The 25,933-nt window shown below is 45.7% G+C and overlaps 1 protein-coding gene across 1 annotated transcript in view; it reads right to left on the reverse strand.

The window, feature by feature from the left end:
• Positions 1-23,386, reverse strand: part of SPI1 (Spi-1 proto-oncogene) — an 83,706-nt gene extending 60,320 nt beyond the window's left edge. The window contains exon 1 of the mRNA XM_088448621.1: positions 23,298-23,386. Coding sequence (XP_088304747.1) covers positions 23,298-23,330 — 33 coding nt within the window. The 5' untranslated portion in view covers positions 23,331-23,386. The remainder of the gene's footprint in view (positions 1-23,297) is intronic.
• Between the last annotated feature and the right edge of the window lie 2,547 nt (positions 23,387-25,933).

Raw genomic sequence — 25,933 nt, forward strand, 5'->3', positions numbered from 1 at the left:
CCCAGCGCTGGGTGACGGCGGGGCGGCGGTGAACCGTCGGGAGCGGGGTGCGGTAAGAAGCCCATAGGCTTCTATAGGGTAACGCCAGGTTTTTCTGGCGTTACCCTCCGTGCCGAAAAAGGGTAAACAGGGCTTAGTACATATGGAAATGTGTCAAAATCCCTGAAAACTGGGTTTTTACTGCATTTTTCCTTTAGTACATCCCGTGCTATCCTATGTGGCAATAATAGTCAATTATATTCAGTATGACCGGACATAGGAGGTATCATTGGAGGATACATAGTCTGCTGTTTATTAGTTGGTTATCTTAATATGATAGATGAATTCTGCTGTTTATTAGTTGGTTATCTTAATATGATCGATGACGCAACATGTGTTCCTATGATTAAGCTATTGGCGAAACGCGCGTCAGGCACGTGGGTGCGCTGTCTCCCTATTTTAATTTACTGTGTGTTGCTATGCAGTAAAAATAAGAAATGAAGTGTCTATTACCTCAATTAGTGACCGGACAAAGTGGGTAGCGTGAACCGCTTGATAGCGGATGCCAGAGGAAGTTAACACTACTCGCTGCACTACGCGCTAGGTTAAGCTGTGATTATTGCTGTGTACTGTGTGACCCGCTTGATAATACACTGCACTCCCAGTTATAATTTATTGTGGATAATAGCCGATCAATATCCCTATATACTTTAATAGTGCAGCAAATTAGTATCGCTCCAGCAGTGGATGTCAGAGTATCACACATTACACACAGCATGCACGAGACCTAAACAAGGACACCTTTGTTATAAGGTAGCTCTTATATGGATACAGTGTTTTATGATTATATCAACATCACACGCAAAGGGTAACATTGATCTAACATTCTATCATTGTTACATAAAGTGTGAAGCTCAGAATAATATGGCAGGATACTCAGAATAATAATTGTTCATGGGATGGAGTAGTAACCTGTAACCATTATGGTCATGTGCTGAGCTTTGAACTTTAACAGAGGTGATTATAACAATAACATCCAAAACACAGTTCTAATCAGGATACATAATATATCACAGAATTTATATATAGCCTTTAGTGGCCTAAGAGGCAGAGCCCTTAAATTAATATAGCGTTAACCTCAGGGAAATAACACATGTTGCATCATCTGTCATATTAAGATAACTAACTAATAAACAGCAGGATATGTATCCTCTAATGATACCTCCTATGTCCGGTCGTACTGAATATAATTGACTATTATTGCCACATAGGATAACACTTTGTGTTATAATATACAAGAGCATTTAGTCGATATTTCTTGAGAATTTATAGACATTAATAATACACAGATGTATGAATGAATTAATGATAAAGGCATTGTAGGGTTATTGATACATAAGGACTTACATAATCACTCGGCACAACTAGATTCCACAGTCATACTTTTTATTTTAACAATTAAAGTCCATGTGGACAATAGTTATTGATTTTGATTTATATTTTGCCTTTAATAAATAAGTAATAAAAGTTATGTTTTAGAAGTTACTATTAGAATCCTGAAGTTAACTACGATATAACCATTATTATAAATCTAAGAGTGCCCTTTATAAGAATACTTGTTCCCTTTTTGTGCTTGGTAATATAATATATTTATTCTTTGGAGCACCTCCCCTCACAGAACAAATTGATGTATAAGAGGGGAATATATTTTCAATTCCTGTGCGGATATATTTTTGTTTGCAAGTGTTATGGATTGAATAGAGGCACAAGCAGCATTTGCCTCCAGTGGGCTTTGCATGTTAAACTTTCCTATGACTTAAAGTAGCTCTTATGCTACTACCGAACTCTGGGGCAGATTCAGCAAGGAACGCAGTTACTAATACGCACGCAATCGGACAAGTGTTGTGTTCTATGCATGCTAACGCATCGCAGTGCGTGTACATGAACTGGCTATTGCGATCGGGACTGCAATTACAGAGGCTACGCAGACCCATCGCAGAATGATTGCCAGGAAGTGCCGTTTGTGGGTGGTCAGGGGGGGTGGTCGTGCAAACGCAGGCATGCCAGTGCGCCTTACCGCCATTTCAGGGGCGTGCATAAATTATCCACTGCGTGGCCATACGCAGTGTGAGGACTCATAGCGTGCGTGGCTGTTAGCAATTTCTGAGTAAGGTCAAGGCTTGTGCAAATGTGCATATGGGTCCGTTATTACTCGATGTTCCCGATTGTTTCGCTATGTTGCTAAGTATTACGGATGTGAGACAAAGGAAAGTGGGCGTCTTTATGTGTGGCTGTGATCGCAATGTTATACTGCGGACGCAATGCATTTGCATATCACCGCTGATATCAGCAACTGCGTTGCATGCGCATTAGCAAAATAGCGTTCCGTAGTGAATCAGGCCCTGAGTCTGTTTTGTCCACAAGGCGCCACAGAATGTGGTCTGTTTAATGGTCACTATCCATCAGAGAATGGGGTTTATTGTGTCCATTAAACAGTGGAACTCATAGTTCTGTGCTGATTTTTTATTTATCTACATTGAAACATACTGTATGCCAGGGTTTCCCAAACTGGGGACCTGATTCAGAGCCGCTCGTATGCGACCGCTCGCTCCGAGCGATGTTCGCACATCTGCGCATGCATATGGGTCGTAATGCGCATGCGCCAACCAGTCAATGCGGTCGGAAATCGTGCGCTCGCAAAACAGCGAGGGCCTGCTAATTTGAGTGACAGAATGAGGCGTTTGTGGGTGGTAACAGTGGAAGGTGCTTGAAAACGGGGAGTGGAGATCCGAACGCAGGCGTGCCAAACGGTCAAAACGGGCGTTTAATGGGTGTGCATAATTAACAAAGCAGCGTCATCGACCACGTCACTTGGTTGTTTTTTAGCCTTAACTGCTCGAAGTGATTGCGGGAAGTAAAACCTACCACAAGCACTGAGCAGTTCAGACTCCTTTCGATGTACTCGATTAATCTAATAAATAGCGGAGATGACGTATGATGCGAACGGCCAGTGGGCGTCTTTACAAAATAGCGAGCACATGTTTCGTTCGCTCGCTCAGACATAGAGGCGTCAACAGACCGCAAAGAGCGAGCGCTCATTTTAAATAGCCAGCCCCTTTTTCTGAACGACCGTTCGCAAATAGCGTCCGGCTCTGAATCAGGCCCTGGGTCCTCAAGGTACCTAACAGTAGAGATTTGGGCCAAACCATTTTTGCTGGATTTGGATTTGGCTCTGATTCATCGTCCAGCTTTGGATTTGGATTTGCCAAACCGCTGTGACTGGTTTTGAATTTGGATTTTTTACAAAAATTCACAAAAAATAGCTAAAATCACATAATTTGGGCTTTTTTTCCCCTAAAGTATTATTAACCTCAATAACATTCATTTCGAGTAATTTACAGTCAATTTAGATCACCTCACAGCTCACAATATTGTTTTCACCATTATTGGCCAAAGGCTACAGTCAGCTGGTTGGTTACTAAGCAACAGAGCAGCGGCACAGACACCGCAGTTTAAAGCACATCTATGAAACATTGCCACACAGTAGTGGCAGAAATGAAAGGTAGTGCAAGATGGAACTGTCCTTGGGCCCTTCCACCCACCCTGTGGGGTACGGCCAGGAGAGTCACAGTACTTGTATACACAGTTGGCTACGGCCCAAGGAGTCACAGTGCTTGTATACACAGTGTGGTATGGCCAGCAGAGTCACATTACTTGTATACATACACAGTGGGCTATGGCCCAAGGATTCACAGTGCTTGTATAGACAGTTGGGTATAGCCCAAGGAGTCACAGTACTTGTATACACAGAGGGTTACGGCCCAAGGGGTCACGGTGCTTGTATACAGAGGGCTAAGACACAAGGAGTCATGGTGCTTGTATACACAGAGGGCTACGGCTCAAGGAGTCACGGTGCTTTTATACACAGAGGGCTACGGCCCAAGGAATAATGGTGCTTGTATACACAGAGGGCTAAGGCCCAAGGAATCACGGTGCTTGTATACACAGAGGGTTACGGCCCAAGGAGTCATGGTGCTTGTATACACAGAGGGCTAAGGCCCAAGGAGTCAGAGTGCTTGTATACACAGAGGGCTAAGGCCCAAGGAATCACTGTGCTTGCATACACAGACAGATACAGCGCAAAAAAAACAGGTGTTTTAACTTTTAGTAATTTTTAAAACTTTTTTTTATACTTTTGTTAAAAATATTATTTAACTTTTTTAATACACTGGAGCAAATGGGCATGAGTATAGCGCACCATTCATTAGCATGCCTTGTACACACAGCCACTTGTGAGTCTGGACACGACCACTTTAATCAGCAGAGTATAGCGCAGCATATATCGTGCAGTGTGACCCCTATACACAGTCACTTAACAGCACAGCCACTTGTGAGTCTGGAGTCTGGAGTGGACACAGGCTACTACAGCCACTTTAATCAGCAGAGTAGTGCAGCATACATCAGCGTGCAGTGCACCCCCTACTGTCACTTTACCAGCACAGCCACTCTGGACACAGCCACTTTAACATACGCAGAGAGACATTGCAGAGCAGTGCGCAGGGTGCGAGTGAACAGTGAAATGGCGCGGAGTCCCGGTCGCGGCGCCTTATATAGAAAAGTACACTCGAGAGAATCCGAATTCGGGAGGATGACGTTTGGCTTCGAAGTGAGATTCTAGTCAGGCGGGAACACCCGAGCCGCGGCTCGGTTGGACTCGGATCCCCGGTGTTCGGAGAGGTTCAGATTCCACAGACTCCGAACCACTCATCTCTACTTAAAAGTCCAGGTTTATAGTATACCCATGCTTGAGCCCAGATCAAACTAAGGTAGTAATTAAGTCACCTGCATGAATATCCGTAAAACCTGGATTGTTAGGCTGCCTTGAAGGAGTGTTTACGCTGTAAACTATATATGTACTAGAGAGTGTACTAGAGAATGGGCTTACATTGGGTCATTGAAATGTACACTACCCACAAGAGAATCGGGATGGTATTGTTCACTATCCCCCAGAGAGTATGGTCTGTATCTGTAATTGCCCCATAGCAGCTGCACCCCTTGCAACTATGGTAGTTACACCCATGGTCTGTATTATTTACTAACAAGAATGCAGTATATAATGTATGCTGGCCACCAGGAAATACGTTCTGTATTGACCACTAGCTACAAGTGAACAGGCTCTGTATTTTATGCTATCCACCACATAATGGTGTATGTATGTTACTCATACTTGCTGACATTCAGCTCCCTCCTTCCGGGAGAGAGCTGAATGCATTTATGCAGCGGGGGCGGGGCCAGACAATGACACTGTATTGGGGCGGGGCCACACGATTGCATTATCGTGGCCCCGCCCCTGCTTCACAATGCCGAAATTAATGGCATTGTGACACGGGGCAGGGCCCCGATGACGCGATTCAGCGCGAATCGCATCACGGCCCCCCTCCCTCTGTGGGGGTCTCTATCATTAGGACGGGGGGGGCGGCGGCCGCCAGGAGGCTTGCCTGCCTTTCCGGTGGGCCGGGAGCGGCACCCGATATTTGGGAGGCTCCTGGTCAAATCGAGAGGGTAGGCAAGCCTGATGTTACTCTAGCAGAATTGTCACTGTATTGTCCACTAATCGCTAGAGGATGGGCCCTGTATTGTTCTCTAGTAATAGAAATATTGGTTAAATATTGTCCACAAGGTTAGAGAGAACGGCGTCTGTATTATTCAAACATCACCAAATAAGTGTTTTACTATATACTAGCTACCAGGGAGAAGGGTCCACATGGTACACAAGTCATATGAGATTTATGTGGACTATATACCAGCCACCAGGGAATGGGGTCACTGCATTGTACACTGGCCTCAAGACACCATACAATTGGGACTGTATTTTTCCAATAGTCATCAGATTAGCTGATTGAGTCAATATTGTAAACTAGCTGCAAGGCCTGGAAGGGACCCTCACTATTGTGGGAAACAATGAGATTGTACAAAATGTGAAAAAACCACAATGGGCATTCCTTTTTAAAAACAACTGTCTAAGAATAAATTTCCCAAAAAATATCCTTTATAGCCGGCCAGGCCAACCTGTGGCTCTCCAGCTGTTGCGACACTACAAGTCCCAGCATAGCCTCCGATTAGCTGGTAAAGCATGCCGGAGTTTGGTAAATGTGACAGCTTCGCAGCACCCATGGAAACCTATGCGGTCTGCGGCTGCTATTGGAAATGGTATAAACGTGTGTTTTTGGGGGATGTTCCACAAATACTAATTGATAAATGGACCCCATGATCACTTTCTGAAAACATAGTCACAGTGTCTCCTATGAGATCATTGTAGTTGTACAGTATCCATAATAATGTGCCTATTAGTGATCAGTAAGGCTGCAAAGACGTAGGCTGCATTAGATTCAAAGTGTTAGATTATAAGTGTAATTACCATTTAATAACTAGGGCCCTCATTCAGAGCCGCTCGCTAGCGGCCGTACGCTCGTTCCGAGCGATGTTCGCACATCTGCGCATGCGTACGGCTTTTAGTACGCATGCGCGAACCAGTCAGTGCGGCCGAAAATCGTTTGTACGCTATATAGCGAGTGCCTGCTATTTTGAGTGACAGAATGAGGCGTATGTGGGTGGTAACAGGGGAAGGTGCTTGTAAACGGGGGAGTGGAATTCGAACGCAGGCGTGCTTAAAGGTCAAAACGGGCGTTTTAAGGGAGTGCATAATTAATACAGCAGCGTCATTGACCACGTCACTTGGTTTTTTTAAACTCAGAACTGCTCGCAAAATAGCGGTTGAAAAAACCAACCACAAGAATAGCGAGCAGTTCATACGCTGGTCGATGTACTCGATTAATCTAATAAATAGCGGACATGACGTATGGTGCGAGCGGCCAGGGGGCGTTTTTAACAAATAAACGAGCGTATGTTTTGCACGCTCGTTCAGACTTAGAGGTGTGAACAGACTGCAATTTGCGAACGGATCATTTGAATAGCCACCCCTTGTTTTTGAACGAACGACCCCAAATAGCGAACGGCTCTGAATCAGGCCCTAAGACGCAGTTACGCTGGAGTTAAGCTGGAGGAAACCTGAGGGAAAACCTCCTCAAAGCCAGAGAACACCTCCTGACCGACATCAAGCAACATATTTATGTGAGTTTCCAAATTCACCATCTGCCGTTGTATGAATACCTAGGACTCTCCTTGCTGCACTCACTGCTTGGACATTGCAAGTACCCCCCTATCTGCTGCTGCTCCTATTGATTGATCTTTGTTGTTCATAACATTTCTGACTGGATGGTCTCTGTACATTGTTATATTTCCCCTCATACTACAAAAAATCTCGTTTGTATTGTAGTGCCTTTTTCCTTTGTGTCACATATGTTCACCTTAATCATTCTTTTAATAACTAATTCCTGCACCCACTACTCACACACCTCTCTTTATATATCACTTTTGTAGCTGCACTAATACATTAGCAGCGCTGTTCTTTTACCTGTATTTCTGAATATTTAACTTCAGTTTTCATCTCACTTATTACCTCGTCCACAGCATGAACACGCTTACTTCATACACCCCCAATATTCAGTGCCAACATAATCCTCTGCTTTATCCACCTCTATCCTCCCCCTCTTCTCTCCTCCACTTGTTGTTTCCCCTTTTTTCTCTCATCAGTCTCCCTTCCAACCCTCTGCTCCTTTCCCCCGCCTTTCCTGTTCCTCCACTCTCAGCCACCTCCCGCCCTCCATGGTCTTGTTACCCTACCACTAAGCCCTATGCCCTCCTGGTTCTGCCTGTCACCTCCAGGGCTGCCAAGAGAAATTCTGGGCCCAGGAACAACAACAACCTGTGGGACCACAACATGTTGGGCATGGCTGCACCCATTTGTGGGTGGGTCTAGCATGTGAGATGCACCGACTGATAGGAGCATGGCATAGCACCCAGCAGCTGGGATTAAAGTAGTCACTACTGTATAAGGATGGCGGGACAGTCCCATAATAGCTGCATTTTTATCTGGATGTACTGTATTTAGATGCTACAATGTAACACACAATAATTAAAACGCTACAACGTCATTTTGTACATCTCTCATGTAAATAACACAAACAAAATCTATTTTCTGTCATAGAGATAGATGTATGAAGGACTTAATTTTGACATAACATCAGGTCATCTTATACACACACATTCCGCAGCACATATCCTAACCCACTGCTCCATGCTCCTTCCTAACTATCTACCCCTCTGTGTCGCCCCTGTCTGTCTGCCCCTCCCCTTTAGAATGTAAGCTCTCACGAGCAGGGCCCTCGTCCCTCATGTGCTTCTCCTCCCCCTATGTATAGTATCATTTACTCCTAACTCCCCACAACAGCACCTAACACTTGGTTGCTTATGTCCTGCTGCTTGTGTTATGCAGCTATGTGTATAAACCATGTCCTTGTCCTGCATTGTATTGTACGGCTAATAACTGTTCTTGTGTGCTCATTTATGTACTGTGTAAGGCGCTGCGGAACCTTTGTGGCGCCATATAAATAAAGGATAATAATAATAATAAGAAGAAGAATCCCTAGCTTACTGCAGCAGAGGCGTACTAAGAGAGGAGGGGGCCCGTGTGCAGTCTCCGTCCAGGGCCCCCTCCTCTCTCCAGTGCCAGGCAGCACACTGAGTGCAGAGCTGCATCAGTAGACTCTGGGCACTAGTCTGTGCCTGGCGCGGCAGCCATTTTTTCCGTTGACCTTCGCATGCACAGTAGACTCTGGGCCCCAGAGTCTACTTCGCTTGCGCAAGTTACAGGGAAAATGGCTGCCGCGCCATTTCCCCAGCGATTTCCAAACTGCGTATGCGCAAAACGGTGGGAAAATGGCAGCGGCGGCCATTTTCCAGCCGAATTTACAGTGCTGATAGCCGGACTCTGTAAACGGTAAGTATTAAAAATATGGGTGCAGGGTGTTTGGTGTGGGCCCCCCTGTACCTGCGTGCCCTGCACACCCTGCACCCATTATAGATACGCCCCAGACTGCAGGAGTGACATGCTCTGGGTATTGGGTCATCCCTGCCAGTATTCATAGCACATAGACAGACACTTTACAGATATACTTTATTGTGGCACACTCAGACTAAACAGCCAACAAAATACACGTATATGGTATAGAGACAAAGCTCGTGAGATCAATATTGTGGCGGTAGCTAAAAAACAATAAATGGTTGGTCCCACCCGAGTTGCCACTACTGTAAGTGATTCATTGTGATTCAGAGCATTATATATAGAAAGAGGCTTAAGTATGACTGCTGCGTGCTAGCACGAGATCTCACATGACTTCCAGCCTGGTGTATTCCATCTGAATGATCTGGATTAGCACAGTGGTAAATTCCCCTCCCCAAATAACATTTGTCTAACTCAGGGCCTGATTCATTACCGTACGTAACTGCGTATGCAATAGCAATTGCGCACGCAGTCTGACTAATCCATTGCGATCGCTAACACTACCTTACACACATCCATAATGTTTAGAAAGACTGCGAAACCATCGGTGACATCGAGTACCATCGGAGCCTCACGCACACTTCCACAAGGTCAGACCTTACTCAGAAATTGCTAACTTCATCGCACGCAGTGAGTACTGAAACTGCGTATGGCATCGCAGTGGATCATTTATACACGCCCCTGCAACAGCGCTCGAACGCACTGGCATGCCTGCGTTTCGCTGACCAACCCCCCCGTCATCACCCACAAATGGTACTTCCTGTCAATCACTCTGCGATGGATCTGCGTAGCCTCGATCACGGTGGCCGGTTCACGCACGCGCACTGCAATGCATACGGATGCGCAGAAGGCAACAATCGGCCAATTGCGTACGTCATCGCAGTTACGATCGGTAGTGAATCTGGCCCTTAGTGCACTAATATACAGACATCAGCGAGGAAATAATCAGATTTATTTATTAAATTGAAATCATTTGCATTCCCAAATCTCTGCATCTTAAATGTGTTTAATGATTAGACGGACATCCCTTTTACAGTTATTGTGAAGAGATGTACCTTCTAGTACAGTGATTCCCAACATCGGTCCTCAAGGCACACTAACAGTCCTGGGCCCTCATTCAGAGCCGCACGTTAACAACAGTACGCTCGTTGCGTTCCGATGTTGACTAACCGCGCATGCGTCGGGGTTACACCGCGCATGCGCGTACGGCAAATTGCGAGCTTTTTTTCTCTCGTTCCTAAAATAGCGTACAGGAAGTGACATGTCAAATGTGATTGACAGAACAGGGCGTTTTTGGGTGTTGACGGGGGTGGAGATGACAAAACGCAGGCGTGGCGAAGCGTTTTTGGGGCGTACATACATTAGCAGATGCGAACGTCAAATGTGTTCGGACCGTCTCATACGTCACTGAAACATCCGCTTTCCCTTCAAAATGCTCGCACAGCTTAGGGTCAGGATTACTCGACCACATTGGCGATGGCCTTCTCCTCCGTCCCGGGACTCCACGATGGTGCTGCGATTAATCGTGGCTGGTCAGTAAAGTAATTAGTGTTGGATTGAAATCCGGCTTGGTATGTGTTTGGAAAGCAGTTTATTGGGATAGCACAAAAGCGTACGCAGGTGGAAATCAGAGCTGCTAATGTCATGATTACATAATCAATTAGCGTACATTTTTGGGTTTTTTTTTTGGCTACAATTTGGTGGTTATGGCCTATTGTAAAAATAATGTCATCATCTTTTAATTAGCTCCCCTTTTTTTTGGTTTACTGTTGAATTTGCATCGCTATGTGTTTTTTTAAACGTTCCTTAAAGAGGCCTTTTTTTTAACATAAGAGGGTCAGTTTTTGCGTTTAAGGCCAGGATTAAATGTAACCCATTTGTACAATAATGTCACAATACAATGTCTGTTTTTTTTGCACAATTTATTGTTTACACACAAACAAATTGGCATAATATTGTATTGCCTTTTTTTGTGGCCAAGATATTTGATCTAAAAAAAAAAAAAACATAACTACTAACATAATCGTAAATACAAAATTTAAAAACATTTCACAAGAAAGGAGAGGGAAGTTTTGACCAGAAAGGAATATGAGCCAAGCACAGAAGGAAAGTGGGAAAAGTCGCCATTGCTGTCACCGTTTTCTCGGCCGTTTGGATGGGTGAGGGTGGGCGCCAGACCGGGTCCGGGATGCCATCGGGCTGGCCTGTCCAGAGGCAGATGTTGTGGCCTCTGGACTAGGCACAGGGCTAGGCACATTTGGAGGATTGCCTGATGTTGTGCCAGAGGTGGAGGATCTGGATGTTCCGGCAGGAAGGGAGGTCGGCTCCACCATGTGCTGGCGAACGAGCTGCTCCAGGGCATCGGCGATGCGGATGTTGGCCCTGGTATTTTCCGCCAGGGCCTGAGCAATGGTCACGTTGGCCGCAGCATTTTGCTCCAGGGCCTCAGCCACCCGTATCAGACTGGCGTCCATCCTCTGCAGAATCTCCGTATGGCAATCCGATTTAAAATTGAGTTCTGTGAGGAGGCCCACTGCCTGCGAGGGGGCACGCCCTGGACTGGCTTCTGCAGGGTCCTCAGCCGGATGTACTGGTTCCTCCCCTGCAGAGTCAGCAGAAATTCTGCGGCCAAGGCTCCCCTCTGGAGCAGACTCATCCGCCTCTGTCTCTGTTAGGAAATTGGAGAAAAGACTCACATTAGAATCTACATATTGGCACAATAGCATTTCTGAGATGGTGACATGACAAGACTTACCTTGGCCAACATGAGGAGCCGCAAAGTCTGGCATGTCCGTATCCATGTTGGACACGCCAAACACCTCCACAGCCTGCACACACCCCTGTGCCATCTCTTCTAAGTCTGTCAACTCCAATGACACAGGGGTGGGACCCCCACCTGTCCCCCTTGCATGCCTAGCCCTGTCGGCAAGTTTTTGCTTTAGACGATATTTGAAGTCTGCCCATCTGTGGAATGAATTTGGAACCATTATCCTTTTTTTTACAATGGGGTTTGTTTATAGGATGGGAAAGTGTTTACTTACCGCCGTTTGACATCCCGGGCTAGACGGACATAATCACCCACCCTATTGACAGCAACGGCGACCTCCTCCCACATTCTCCACTTCTGGCTTTGGCTCATATTCCTGGCTGCCTGGGGCAGGATGTCAACGCACTTCTGGATCAAAACCTCCATCTCCTTGCTTGTGAAATGTGGCTGCCTTTTTTTTTTGGCAGCTTTGGCGGGTTGACTGGGGCCAGCAGTCTCTTCCATGTCATCCTCCTCACCTATTTGGGTAAATATGCAGATTTAGCCACTTCTCAACTTGCACAATATTATGTTTTAAAATACTCATTGACACAAAATGCATGAAGGCCTTACCGCCGCAATTTTGACCATTGTTTCCCTGGTTTGAAGCCATGTCTCTGCTTCCAGCATGAAATCATCCAGAAATTCTATGTGATTTTGTGACGTATTTATACATGCGTCGTTAGATTGCGGCCGCATCATTGATTGTGCGTCCCTATGATTCATCCTTAATTTGTGCGGGAAAATAAACACTATTTATGGCTTGGTGTGTGTGGATTCGAGGTGGGGTTGTTGGAGTGTTGTCGGTTAAGTGGTTTGGATTTGGTTGGTTGCGTTTGGAGGATTTTGGAGAGTTGTTTTTTTGTTTGTTTTTGCTACATTTCTTTGGTTTTTCCGTTCGCATTTTTTTCATTTTTTCTACATCCTTTCCTGATTTGGTAAGTTTTGTGCATTCAAATTTGTGGCCAATTGTTGTATTCTTCTGTTTTGTGGTTAGTTAATTTGTTTAACACTCATTTCATATTTTTTAGTTTTTTTTGGTTTTCGGACCCAAAGAAGTTTTTTGAGGACATCTTATATATTCGAGTTGGGTAAGTCCATTTTTTGTCTTGCATTTGCGAATGAATTACCGCATTTTGGACTGTTGGTGTAGTGACTTGCATTTGCGAATAATTTACCGCATTTTGGACTGTTGGTGTAGTGACTTGCATTTGCGAATAATTTACCGCATTTTGGACTGTTGGTGTAGTGACTTGCATTTGCGAATAATTTACCGCATTTTGGACTGTTGGTGTAGTGACTTGCATTTGCGAATAATTTACCGCATTTTGGACTGTTGGTGTAGTGAGTTGCATTTGCGAATAATTTACCGCATTTTGGACTGTTGGTGTAGTGACTTGCATTTGCGAATAATTTACCGCATTTTGGACTGTTGGTGTAGTGACTTGCATTTGCGAATAATTTACCGCATTTTGGACTGTTGGTGTAGTGACTTGCATTTGCGAATAATTTACCGCATTTTGGACTGTTGGTGTAGTGACTTGCATTTGCGAATAATTTACCGCATTTTGGACGGCTTATTCATCATATAATCCAGTTTTGCTTTTCCCTTTTCCATTTTTTGGGTCCATTTGAACCCTATTTGACGTACGGTGTGCAATGTAGTTTTCAGCGATGGGCAAATGTGTTTTTCCGTTATTTTCTGTGTTGGCTTGCAACAATTTTTTACCTAAAAAAAAACCCTTTACATTTTTGACGTCTCATTGTTGCCTTTTTTACAGTTTATACATATCATGACAATACCCCGGCATGTAAGCAGCTATGGATGGTATCAGAAAGCTAAGTTTTTTTTTCTTACTTTTGGGGTGGGTCAAAAGCCTTACATTGTAAACTTTGAATTTCAGATAGATCTGGGGCGAATTGTTCTGGCCCTGCTCCCGGAAGACGACCAACCTCAAACTCGTCCCAGGCGTAGGCATCGTAGGCATGCAAGGCCCCAGATATTTCGAACACGTGTCACCCTTTTTGGAATGCCCGATGATGAGGTTTTAAGACGCTACCGTCTACCTCCCAAAATCATCATAGACACTCTCTCATTAATAGAAAGTGATCTTGAGCGGCAAATTGACAGTCCAACAGCAATACCACCACTGACGCAATTTATGGCGGTGTTACATTTCTGTGCCTCAGGATCGTTTCAAACAACGGTCGGAATAGTGGCGGGCATCTCCCAATCCTCCTTTTCCCGGATCCTGAGGGCAGTGATGGAGGCACTTTTCAAGCACCTCCATCATTTTATTCAAATGCCTTTGGATATGGGTGCCCTTAGTGTGGCCAAGGCCAATTTTTACCAAATAGCTGGCTTCCCACACATCATAGGGGTTGTGGATGGTACTCACATACCACTTCAGCCTCCAGCACGGCTGGAGGCCATATTTAGAAACAGGAAACACTATCACTCCCTGAATGTAATGGTGGTATGTGATGCCTCCCTCCAGATCCTGTCCCTGAATGCTAAATTACCCGGAAGTGCTCATGACTCCTTCGTCATCCGGCAATCAGGGATATGGCAGAAATTAACCAACCTACAAGCTGGTGATGCGTGGCTTCTGGGTAAGTGGAGACCTTTAGTACATAACAATGTTAAGCTTGATACACAGTGTTCCTGATGTGGTCTATTTTTGTTCACAGGAGACAGTGGATACCCTTGCATGTCCTGGCTGCTCACTCCTTATTTGGCTCCCACACCAGGGCCACAAAGTGCGTATAATTCCGCACTTACAGCCACCAGGCAAGTGGTGGAGCGCTGTATCGGCCTTTTAAAAGGCCGATTCAGATGCCTCCACCGCTCTGGTGGCGAGCTCATGTATGTGCCGGATATGGTGTCTAAAATTGTGGTCCTGTGTGGGATATTTCACAACATTGCCATAAGGAGTGGTGTCCCAATGCAGCCAGAGGATGCCTTACCTGAGGATGGCCCCCCCGAGGTTGGTCGAAGGTCAGTATGTGGGGGGGCCATACGCGATGATGTTGTGGCCAGATTTTTTAGGTAAGTTTGTTCAAAACTCCAGTGTTTATACCTAATGTGTGTTTTTTTTTTGGGCAAACATCTAATTTATTTTTATTTTTCTCACCATCTTCTGTTTGTTCACATAATCTTTGGCACTCCAACGCTCACTACTTCCTGCTACCCTTACCAAACCTGGATCTGGTCCTTTTGGGCATATATTCTGGAACCCATATCGCAACGCCATGTTTGTGGAATCATGTTGGCATGGTCCTTCGTCAACCAGTTCTTGATTTTGTGTTTTTATTTATTTTTTTCTTGGTATGTGTTGTATTTGAATTTATCACTGTGTATTTTTTTGGGGAGTGACCACTTTGTTTGCTCTGTTATGTGGTGAATAAATGTTTGAAGAGTGAAATGGTCTTCCTTTTTTGGGACGTTAACAGCAAGTGTAACCAGGTTAACACAAGTTACATTTGACTAAGGGGTAAACCAGTACTGACGCCAGATGAGCAAAACTGAAATATGTTTTCAGCTTTCCAATCCACACCAAAAGGAAGCCTGGCCCAACCTTGGGATTTGTAAGATTGGCCTAAGCAGCTTGCGCACCAAGTAGGAACCTGGAAAATGTAGAAATCTGAAATTGACACTACACCCAAAAAGGGAAATTACATTGTTACTGTTATGTGTTTCTGGTGTCTGTTTGACATACAAAGACAAAACACAATCTAACTTTTACAAAAGGGAAATCCTTGCAGGAACTTATGTCAGGCTAAACTATTTTGATTTTGGTTTTTAAAAATGATCCACAACGTATATTTGTCTTTAAAATTTTATTGGGAAAATACAACAAAAAAAAAAAATCTAATGCCGAAGGAGGCCAGACAGTCGGTCGAGGGCCACCAGAAGGCCGATTACATGGTGGCGCATCTGCCCCACAACATCCGCCACCTCTTGGCGACGCCTCTGTTCCTCTGTGGGTGAGAAAAGTGTGTGGGTTAATACAACAATAGGGACTCCACAGAAAAACATTAATTAAAAAACAAATCACTCCTAAACCCAAAAACATAAATAAAAAGTGTGGGCTGGCAAAAATACAAGGCCTAGGTACAAATTCCCACAGGTATGATATGTGTATGCTTAAATCACCAGGAAGAGGTAAAGGCAAACCTTCACAATCAACAAAAGTCAAGCCACAAAAACACGAAGAAAGGCACGACACATGATTACATACAAACAGTTTGTGGTTTAAAAAAAAATAATAAAAAACATACCGGGAAAAAAATCGGGAGCTCCGGCAAAACCTCCATGATCCTCCTCGGAGGATCCGTCATTCCCCAAAGAATGGGGCGGAGTTATGCTGGACTCCGGGGACGGGGTAATTGGAAGAGGGGTGGGTGGAGGAGAGGGGGAAGTGGGACGGAGGGGAAGGAGTCCCGACATTTCCGGGAGAGGGTCTGGGAAGGATGGGGAGGAGTGGGGAATAGGGGAAAGATTTGGGGTGGAGTGTTGGCTGGGGGTTGGGGAGAGTGGGCGGGAACGCCGACGTTGACGGCGGAGTCTTGGCTGTCCCCCTAAAATATGTCAAATAAATTGCGTTTAGTTTATGGACAAATCCGGCCAAACAAACAAACAAAAAAAAAAAAAAAAAAAAAAAAATAGCAGTAGAATTAAAAATTCATAAAAAGAGGGAAAACATGCAGACGCAGATATGAGTACAAATAATAAATAGAACAGACAGGAAAACATGCAGACGCAGATATGAGTACAAATAATAAATAGAACAAACATGAAAACATGCACACGCAGTTTGCCCCACAAACACAAACATTAAAACCACAATACATAACACTTACTTGCCAGGATCTGCATGCGAAAGCATGCCAGCAAGCGGGGCGTTCGCCGTTGCAGGTCGGACCACCTGCGCTCCAGCTGGCCGATGTTGCGGCGTGATCCAAAGGACCGCAGGCGGGACCGTACCTCCGCATACGCGGAGCGCTTCTGCCGGTTGGTCATGGGTTCTGGCTGGCTGGTGATCCGGCGATCCATGACCTCCGTAAGCACCAGCAGCTCACGCCTGGTGAATGCGGAGGCTCTCATGATGGCAATGGTGTTTTTCTTAAAAATCATTTTTGATAAAGTGTGTAAAAATTTTCTGATTGGCTAATGTATTTTGGAAATTAACAGGAGCAATTTTATTGGTTAGTGTATGAGTCATGTGTTCGACAGGGCCAGAAATCTCTGGAGAGTTAGGATAGGCTTGATGCAGTGACATGCGTAAGCAAATTTAAATAAAGAAATGAACCCAGGGAAATATGCGGGGATACACAGCAATAGTACAATTGTTTAATTGTGGTTCACATGTTTTTTAAACAATACAAGCGAATGTTTCATCCGTACGTATTCTGCGGGTAAACACAAACACAGACAAGAGTAAAGTTTCTTTCATTGTGTTGAAAAAAAACAAACAATTAAGCTAATTGATACATTGATTGGCATGATACGATTGATGGAGGTAGGCAGAATAAAGGAGCAGGTAATCGACATCTGACAAGGCCACTTCCTGTTTATACTTGTGCGTGCGTTCCTTTCAAGCCATTTCGGGGATGTACGCTCGCTATTTCGTACGCTCGTTAGTTAGAGGAGGGGTCGTCAGAGTTTTGGGAGGAATTTTAGATGCGAACGAAAATACGAGCGAGCCATTGAATTTAAATATTTTTGTACGTACGCCTAACGTACGTGCGCCCGCTTGCGAGTGGGTCTGAATGAGGGCCCTGGTTTTAGTGATATCCATGCTTAAGCACAGATGGTTAAATCAAAATAACTAAGGTCACCTGTGCTCAACTATGGCTATCCTTAAAACCTGGACTGTTAGTGTGCCTTTAGGACCGTGGTTGGGAACCCCTGTTCTAGTACTAAATAAGAAACTCTATTAAAGATTAATCAGAGCACACTCACAATAATACATTATAAGCCTGTTTTAGAGTTAGTGGCAAATTTAGAACTGATGCAGAATTTGCAGCCAAGCAACCATATTGCAATGCTAGGGGTGCCCTGCTAACGTTATTTGTTCTATTTCATTTGCATGGAAGGCAAATACTGCAGGCCTGTCCTGCATTCTGCATCCTTTCCAGCTCTAAGGACCTCATTCAGAGGCAGTCGTTAGTTGCAAGCTTAACGACCGACCAGGTTGATGATCACCATCGCGACCATCGGGGCTTACGACCAGACCCTAAGGTTGGGTCTGGGCACTCGTAAGCCCCAGGGAGCTTTTTTCGTCTCTGATGGAGCAGGAAGCTCCCCACTGACATCACTGATGATGTCATTGCGGCTGCCCACAAAACGGTAGGTGTTCGTAAAGGAACGCCTCCATTTTGGAAACCACCCCCCCGGCCCGCCTACCAAACGGGGCAAGCTGTCGATCAACATCGACAGCCGCCCCTTTGGTAACGAGCTCTGGAGCGACAGAGTTTCTCTGTCGCTCCGGGGCGTGCTCAGGCCAAACCATCGAGTCGGTTACGAGCGCATCGGCGCTCGCGACCGACTCTGAATGAGGTCCTAAGTCTGGTACCCACTATCCAGTTATCGGGCCTACCAGCCGATAATTGGCTGATCGGTCTGTTAATTGGATAGTGTGTATACAAGAGTGTTAGCTGATAAACGGCTTCAAACACTCCTGCGACGGTCAGGTTGGGAGGTTGGGATCTGTTGTGCTGCACACGCTATCTCCTTCCCGACCTCCTGTGGAACAAAGTACACACTGGACTAGAAATTGCTCAGTGAGGGCCTAATTCAGCAGTGCACTGCTAAACGCAGCTTCCCAATGTTCGGGAATCTGCACAGGCGCCAGACCTGTTCTGCGCATGTGCAGAACATGGCTGCGAGCCTGCACGTAAACTGGCAGCAGACTGTCAGTGATTGAGAGTCTGCTGCCGTTTGGGGACGGGGAGGGGGCGGCGATACCCTCCGTTTCCGTAACGGAGGTGTGTTGCCGCTGTTGGGCGGGAGGGAAGAAGCCAGGATCTCTGTCGGCTGAAGGAGATTTCCTTGCCTCTACCTCTAAACTGCGGCGGCCGACTGCGGGACCCCATGGGCCACAGCAGCCGGCCGATGGTACGCAGATTATCCGACGCTGCATTGGACAACACAGCTCTGATAAGTAAAGCACAGGGGGCGTGATGCCTCTTGCTGCATTACCATATCTGCAAGGATCACAATTGCTAAGCTGCCTGCGTGCATACATCATGTCTATAGCCTGTGTGCATACATCATATATCTATAGCCTGTGTGCATACATCATATATCTATAGCCTGCATGCATACATCATATATCTATAGCCTGTGTGCATACATCATATATCTATAGCCTGTGTGCATACATCATATATCTATAGCCTGCGTGCATACATCATATATCTATAGCCTGTGTGCAGCTTTGCAATTACGATCCTTACAGAATCAGGCCCTGTGTACAGTACACACCGACCTGATAATCGCTCTGTCTGATTGGAGCATTTATGGATCAGCAGAATTGTTGGATGCGGAACGCTCAGCACTTCCTCCATCCATGATAGCGAGAGTCGGCGGTCTCTAGGACCCGACACGGCTCTGTCAGGAGATCTGACCTCTGAAATGCGCTACTTCTCTTTATGTCTTTCTCCCTGGTGTCCATGTTAGCCGAATGTGCCCTGAGACTCTCCCCAGCGCTACAGCCTTACAAGGCCCAACATGTGTACCAAACACCCTGTACCACCACCGCTTGTCTAGTGGAGCACAGCACCACACACCACTAGGGTGTATGCTCTGATTCCACCTGGCACACTACAACATCCAGCATACCCAATTGCTCCAGGCTGCATCCACTACCCAGTTATATTACACCCGATTAATCCTTGTGACTACAGCCACCTGTATTTTGTGCCTGGTTAATAAGCTGTTTCACGTGTGGAATAACTGCCATCAGCACCTTTGCCGCGCATGTCACCAATCCAGTATGCACCATCTGTACTCCCAGAGCTCAGAGTACTGTTAATAGCTCCAACTCTGCTAATACTCTTCTAAGTGGTTACAGAGATAGGGGCCTATTCATCATACGATAAATGGCCCGTTAACCATGTGGAAACGCTAGTTTCCGTATATTTAGGTTACCAGGCCATTCATCATCAGGGGTCCAAATAGGACCACCTGATATTCAGCAAACTCTGAAAACTGAAAGTTTTCGGAGTTTGCCTGTGAGAAGAAGCGCCATCTTCAGTTGGCGCTTGTTCTCGTAGCCCCGCTCCTTCCTATGTGAAGGAGTTCCGGGGATGCCAAGAGGGATCAGAGCGGATCCCTCTGCCGCCTCCTCACTGACTCCCCGGCGGCTTTGCGCATGCGTGACGGAGGTGACGCATGTCTAGAAGCGGTGACGGGGAAGAGGTAGGTAATGCAGCTACTTCTGTAGCCATACGGCCCCCGATGATGAATAGGACCCTCAGTGTCCTAACCCTGGTCACTCTGCTAATAACAATTTATCACATATTAGTGCACAGGTTCTCAAACTTGGTCCTCAGGACTACAAACAGTGCATGTTTTCCAGGTCTCCTCTCAGAATCACAAGTGAAATTATTTGCTCCGCCTGTGGACCTTTTAAAATGTGTCAGTGAGTAATGAATACACCTGTGCACCTGCTGGGTGACCTGGAAAACATGACCTGTTTGGGGTCCTGAGGACCGATTTCGAGAACCACTTGCATAGTGTGTACCCATCTTAAATTTGAATTCCAGGACACACCCCCATCACACCTTTAAATCAGGTTGTACTTTAACTTACCCTCCTCCTCCACCCCATGGAATCACAAACTGGATTTTCCAAGTGCACCACTAGCATGTCTTGTGCTTATCTGTAAACCAGGCTTAAGGGACAACTAATGGGTGGTGCTTTGGAGGCACTCTGAAGCCAGTGAAGTAGTGTATAAGTAGTGTATATCTATAATCTATATAGGTTCTAAGCAGGATTTAAACTAGGGATGTGCGGGCTTGGATTAGTTTGGATTTTCCCACCAAATCCAGATTTTTCCCGCCAACAATCGGGTCTCAGAAAGAGGCAAAACGTCATCTTTCATGGACAAACATAATCTTTCATGGACTTTTGTCCAAGATTGATGATGTTTGTCCATGAAAGATGATGTTTTGCCTCTTTCTGAGACCCGATTTTTGGTGGGAAAAATCCAAACTCCGTGGGAAAATCCGAACTAATTCGAGCCCGCACATCCCTAATTTAAATACAATTTAGGTGGTCACTGTTCAGCATTGTCACACATAGACCTAGAGCACAACATCCCCAATACATCATTAGACATCATCATAATATAATTCTATGGTTTTAAATGCTCATAGCCAGGAAATTTTAACCTACAGTATTTCATGTAGCATAATATGATGCTGAGTGTTGCATATGGCATATGGGGGTATATGTACTAAGCGTTGGAGAGAGATAAAGTACCAACCATTCAGCTCCTGTCACTTTACAGGCTGTGTTTGAAAAATGACAGTTAGGAGCTGCCTGGTTGATACTCTGGGGGAGATGTATTATAGCGGAACTTATCGTGCCGAGGTGAAGCAGGAAGCAGTAATGATGAGATGTATGAACATCTCATCGGCCGGAGCGGGGGAGTGAAAACTCCCCCCTCCGGCGATCCCCGGCTGTGCTCACGGCACATTAGCTTAGTGCTGATGCGCTTTGCTTCTCACTCCCGGTCGGCTCCACTGAGCATGCGCGGAATCTTGCAAGCATCGCAAGATCCCGCGTGCAGCTCTGGAGCCGGCAGCCACCGCAGCAGGGACAGTGCTGTTGTGGGGATAGGGCATCGCCAGGCTGTAGCTGTCGATATCAATAGCTGCAGCTGGCGGAACGGTCAGGCAAACTGACCGTTCATACATTGCCCTACCTATCGGCACTGCTATCTTGTAAATAGCAGCGCTGATAATGACAGGGACGCAGTCCCTCAATCATACATGGGGAAGAAACTGTATCAGCGCACATAACGTACACTGATGCCGCTTTGGCAGTTAATATATCTGCCCCTTTATCTCTCTGCATGGCTTAGTACATAGAACCCTGTGCTTGGAAAAAAAAAGGTAAGCAGCTGATTGATTGGTTATTTATCTCCATCCACTTTATCTCTGGACAAGGCTTAGTACATCTATCCCATATATCCTTAGGGCTTACTTATTAAGGCTATAACCATGCCAAAATGTCAGTTTCCGCATTGGTTGAAGTATCCCAGCAATCTGACAAAGGCTGAACGCAGTAAGAGATATTTCCTGCGTTAGGCTAACTATCACAACAGTCCGTAGTCCCCATTATTCTGTGTGTGGCCCGATTTACCAAGCTCCGAAAACTCTTCAGATGCCATCATCCAGCCTTCCCCCATGGTGAGAGGGTATACAATCGGGAAACCGGCTGCCTTAATACCGACAGCCGGCTTCCCGACTGTCATATCCCGGCGAGGGTGAAATGCCGAGCGTCTAGATGTAGGCCGGCGCCTGGCATCCCAATCGAAGGGATGCTGGGCGCCGCAAGCGGACAGCCACGGGGGGGGGGGAGGGTTAGGTTTAGGGCACCCAGGGGGGGACTTAGGGTTAGGCACTTGGGGGGGAGGTTAGGGTTAGGCACCCCTAAGGTGCCCCTAGTCATACCGATTCCGGCACGAGCACAGCCGGGGAATGATCTTCTGATCCATTCCTGGCAGCCGCCAGGCCCCTCCCCTCCCGGTGATCGCTAAATGATACTGCGCATCATCAGTGTCAGCACTATACAGCGATAGTGATAATACCAAGGGCTTATTTGTTAAATACACCCGTAAAATCATTCCTTATATGGAATGTTACTTGTCAGGGCTCCACTGCAGGTGCCACCAATGATAAATATAACCCCAAATGTCATACTGTGCATTGTGTAAATGATGAAATGAAAGACAGACACAGACTTTTAAAGCAGAGACTGACTTTGACCTGGGTATTCATATAGTACTCAACCCCGACAGAAGACAAATACTGGGAGAAGGGCGTCTAACTAACAGTAGGCTCATTTGGAGGTGAGCATATAAGCAAAACATTAAATAATGCCCTGAATCTAATATACTAAGAGTCGGATAAGTTCATCGAATACTTAGACTTGATGGGAAATGAGAGACATTTGTGGGCTGAATTGTGTCACGTTTTGCACAGAGAACTTGTCATGTAGCGGCTGCAGACTGCACACAACACAACACTGACAGGATATTTTGTCACATTATGTCACACTCTGGTTATAATATGACCACTGGTTATACAAACGTTTCACAGCTTGGAAGCGATCAGATGGTTTAAAATTTCGAAATACAACTTATTAAATGGCAGAATGGAAGCCTTGGAGCCTTGAAGGGAATCCTCCCATGGCATTCCAGCAGTGGCTTACAGAGCACGCTGGGACTTATAGTTCAACAATCAGCTAAAAGTCACCTATCAGCCCAGAAAGCTGTGACAGCGCCTGCAGAATTACAAAAGATCATTTGCCCTTACCTTATAGGATACAATGTTCCAGGGGCAGCTCATCTCGTCCCCTCAGCCTGGCCAGGAGCTACACTACCAGAGATACAAGTCCAACCTATCTCTTAGCAAACAGCAATAGGCCCAGCCCGGCTCTCCAGCTGCATGTTGGGGATACACGGATACATTCCACTTTTGATTTAAAGGGGGAAGTGTACTGACTTCCTATACACATGTACAGAGCACCACTTCTCCATGCTGCGAGTTCTTCCAACCTGTCCTAATGCAGAAGGAACTTATTGCAAACTTATTGCAAAGTTCCTATCATAATGTCATAGTATGACACCAGTGATAATCATCAACTAATTGATCAAAAACTCTATGGATATTCCCCGTGACACACTCTGCACACAGAATATACTTACCTTGGGCCAGCAAGCGGGTCCCTCCTTCTCCATGGCACCATCTTCCCAGGGAGTGTGCCAGAGCCTTTGCTCACTAGTGCGCATGCGCCATCTTCCAGCATATTACTGGTAAGATGGGGCCACGGAGTAGAAGGGACCTGCATTATGGAGTAAGGTAAGATGTGGAGCAGCTGGGGCGGAGGGTGCTGCTCAGGGGAGGGGCCAGCTGCACACAGGTCCCCCCAATGTTAATATTCCCCTGTCCACCAGTCACCATTGTTTTGTAAACTGAATAATTGTTCGTAAATGCTGCCCCATCAAGTCACTGGGAAATAACATTGTTGTATAAACCTATAGAAAAAAGTACATTTCATGTGGCCTTGAAAATAATTGCAGATTCAACTTGTATTCAACATTGGCTGCATTTATATGACCGTACCCCTCCATCCATCCATCCGCTTGTGAAAGTAGCTGTCATCACTATTAGCGCACATTCATGCCAGTTGGATCTCTCTGTATGCTCATCTGTGAATGGCTCTCAGGTTTCCCGTACTGTATTGATAAGATGACATTATGACCATGTGTGGTGGTATTTTCTGATAGGCTGCACAATTTGGGACGTGCTTGTATGTACCTGCCCAAGAGAAAAATGGTCATGAAAATTATTTTCAAATTACAGCACACATAGTTAGGGGCATATTCAATTAGACGCGAAAAGTCACGTACTTTTCGCATGCCGGACTTTTCGCCGACATTGCTGATTTTACATGCAAAAAACTATCATGCGTGTCCCCGCTTTTCGCCGTATCCAATTCCAAAGACGCGAAAACGGGACCCGGAGAAACGCAAACAGGCGAAAAGTGCTGTCAGTTTTGGGGAAATCAGCCTGACACCCCCCAAAAGATTCACTAACATTGGGGATCATGGTAGATGCCCCCAAAATATCCCTGCTGAAGCTATTTGGGGTACTTAAATGCTCTCATTAGCTGCTAATTAGCGTTTTTGCACAAGTGGTGAAGAATAGCATTTAGCAGTTTTTTTTGGTGAAGATAACTAGTCCCAGCAAATTTGGGGTACATGAAAATGGGTGCAAGCATGGACAAAAATTGGAAAAACTAGGTTTTAAATAACGTGAAAAACGCACCTTCAGCAAGCACCTGCAATAAAAAAAAACTCCCCCCATACTTGCAGAGCCCCCCAAAGTCTATTTCGCTAGTTTTTAAGTTTGTATCCCAACTTTGTACTTTTTCACGCTCTTTTTCAAAGTCAGTTTTTGGGGTGTTCCTTTTATTTGTGTAGGATTTTTTGACGCAGTTTACCTTTGGGGACCTGTCCTAAGGGTGCAGGGTGGTTTCCCCACCTTTGCACCCCAAAACCGCAATTCTGCACTTTTTTTCGACAGCTATTCATAGGCGAACCTTTTCCGCCGTGTACATTGCATTGCGTTTTCTCACCGGCGAAAAGTTGCAACAATTGAATACGGGGATAAGTTTCCACTGGCGACATAACGTCACCGGCAAAACTATTTAGCAGAAAACGGCTTTTTGACGCTAATTGAATACGGCCCTTAGTGTTCAACTGATCCACTAAATGGTTATCCAGCAATAAATGCGAATTAGAGGCTTATTTTATTTTGTACTCAAATACAACAACACAAGTCTTTTCCATTCAGGGTAATATGACAGGTGTGCACAGAACTATTGGTTAAGGGCAAAAGTAGCTTAATTTCTTGTTAATGGTGTAAGTACTGTATATTCTTCCAAGAATGTATTATATTTAGGGGAATATTTATTAAGTATCAGGAACTAGCCCCGACAATTATAATGTCTTATCGACACTTATCGCAGTAATAAGATTTTAAGTAATAGCCGAATGTATTAATATTTGCGTTCAGGGACAGGGGCTGTGATGGCAGGGGTCTGTGATGGCAGGGGTCTGTGATGGCAGGGGCTGTGATGACAGGGCTGTGATGGCAGGGGCTGTGATGGCAGGGCTGTGATGGCAGGGTCTATGATGGCAGGTGGTGTGATGACAGAGCTGTGATGGCAGGGGCTGTGATGGCAGGGGTCTGTGATGGCAGGGTCTGTGATGGCAGGGCTGTGATGGCAGGGGGCTGTGATGGCAGGGGGCTGTGATGGCAGGGGGCTGTGATGGCAGAGGTCTGTGATGCAGGGGCTGTGATGGCAGGGGCTGTGATGGCAGGGGCTGTGATGGCAGGGGCTGTGATGACAGGGCTGTGATGGCAGGGTCTGTGATGGCAGGGTC

This window comes from Taudactylus pleione, unplaced genomic scaffold, assembly GCF_031769625.1.
Source record: "Taudactylus pleione unplaced genomic scaffold, aTauple2 ptg000462l, whole genome shotgun sequence".
Lineage (NCBI taxonomy): Eukaryota > Metazoa > Chordata > Amphibia > Anura > Myobatrachidae > Taudactylus > Taudactylus pleione.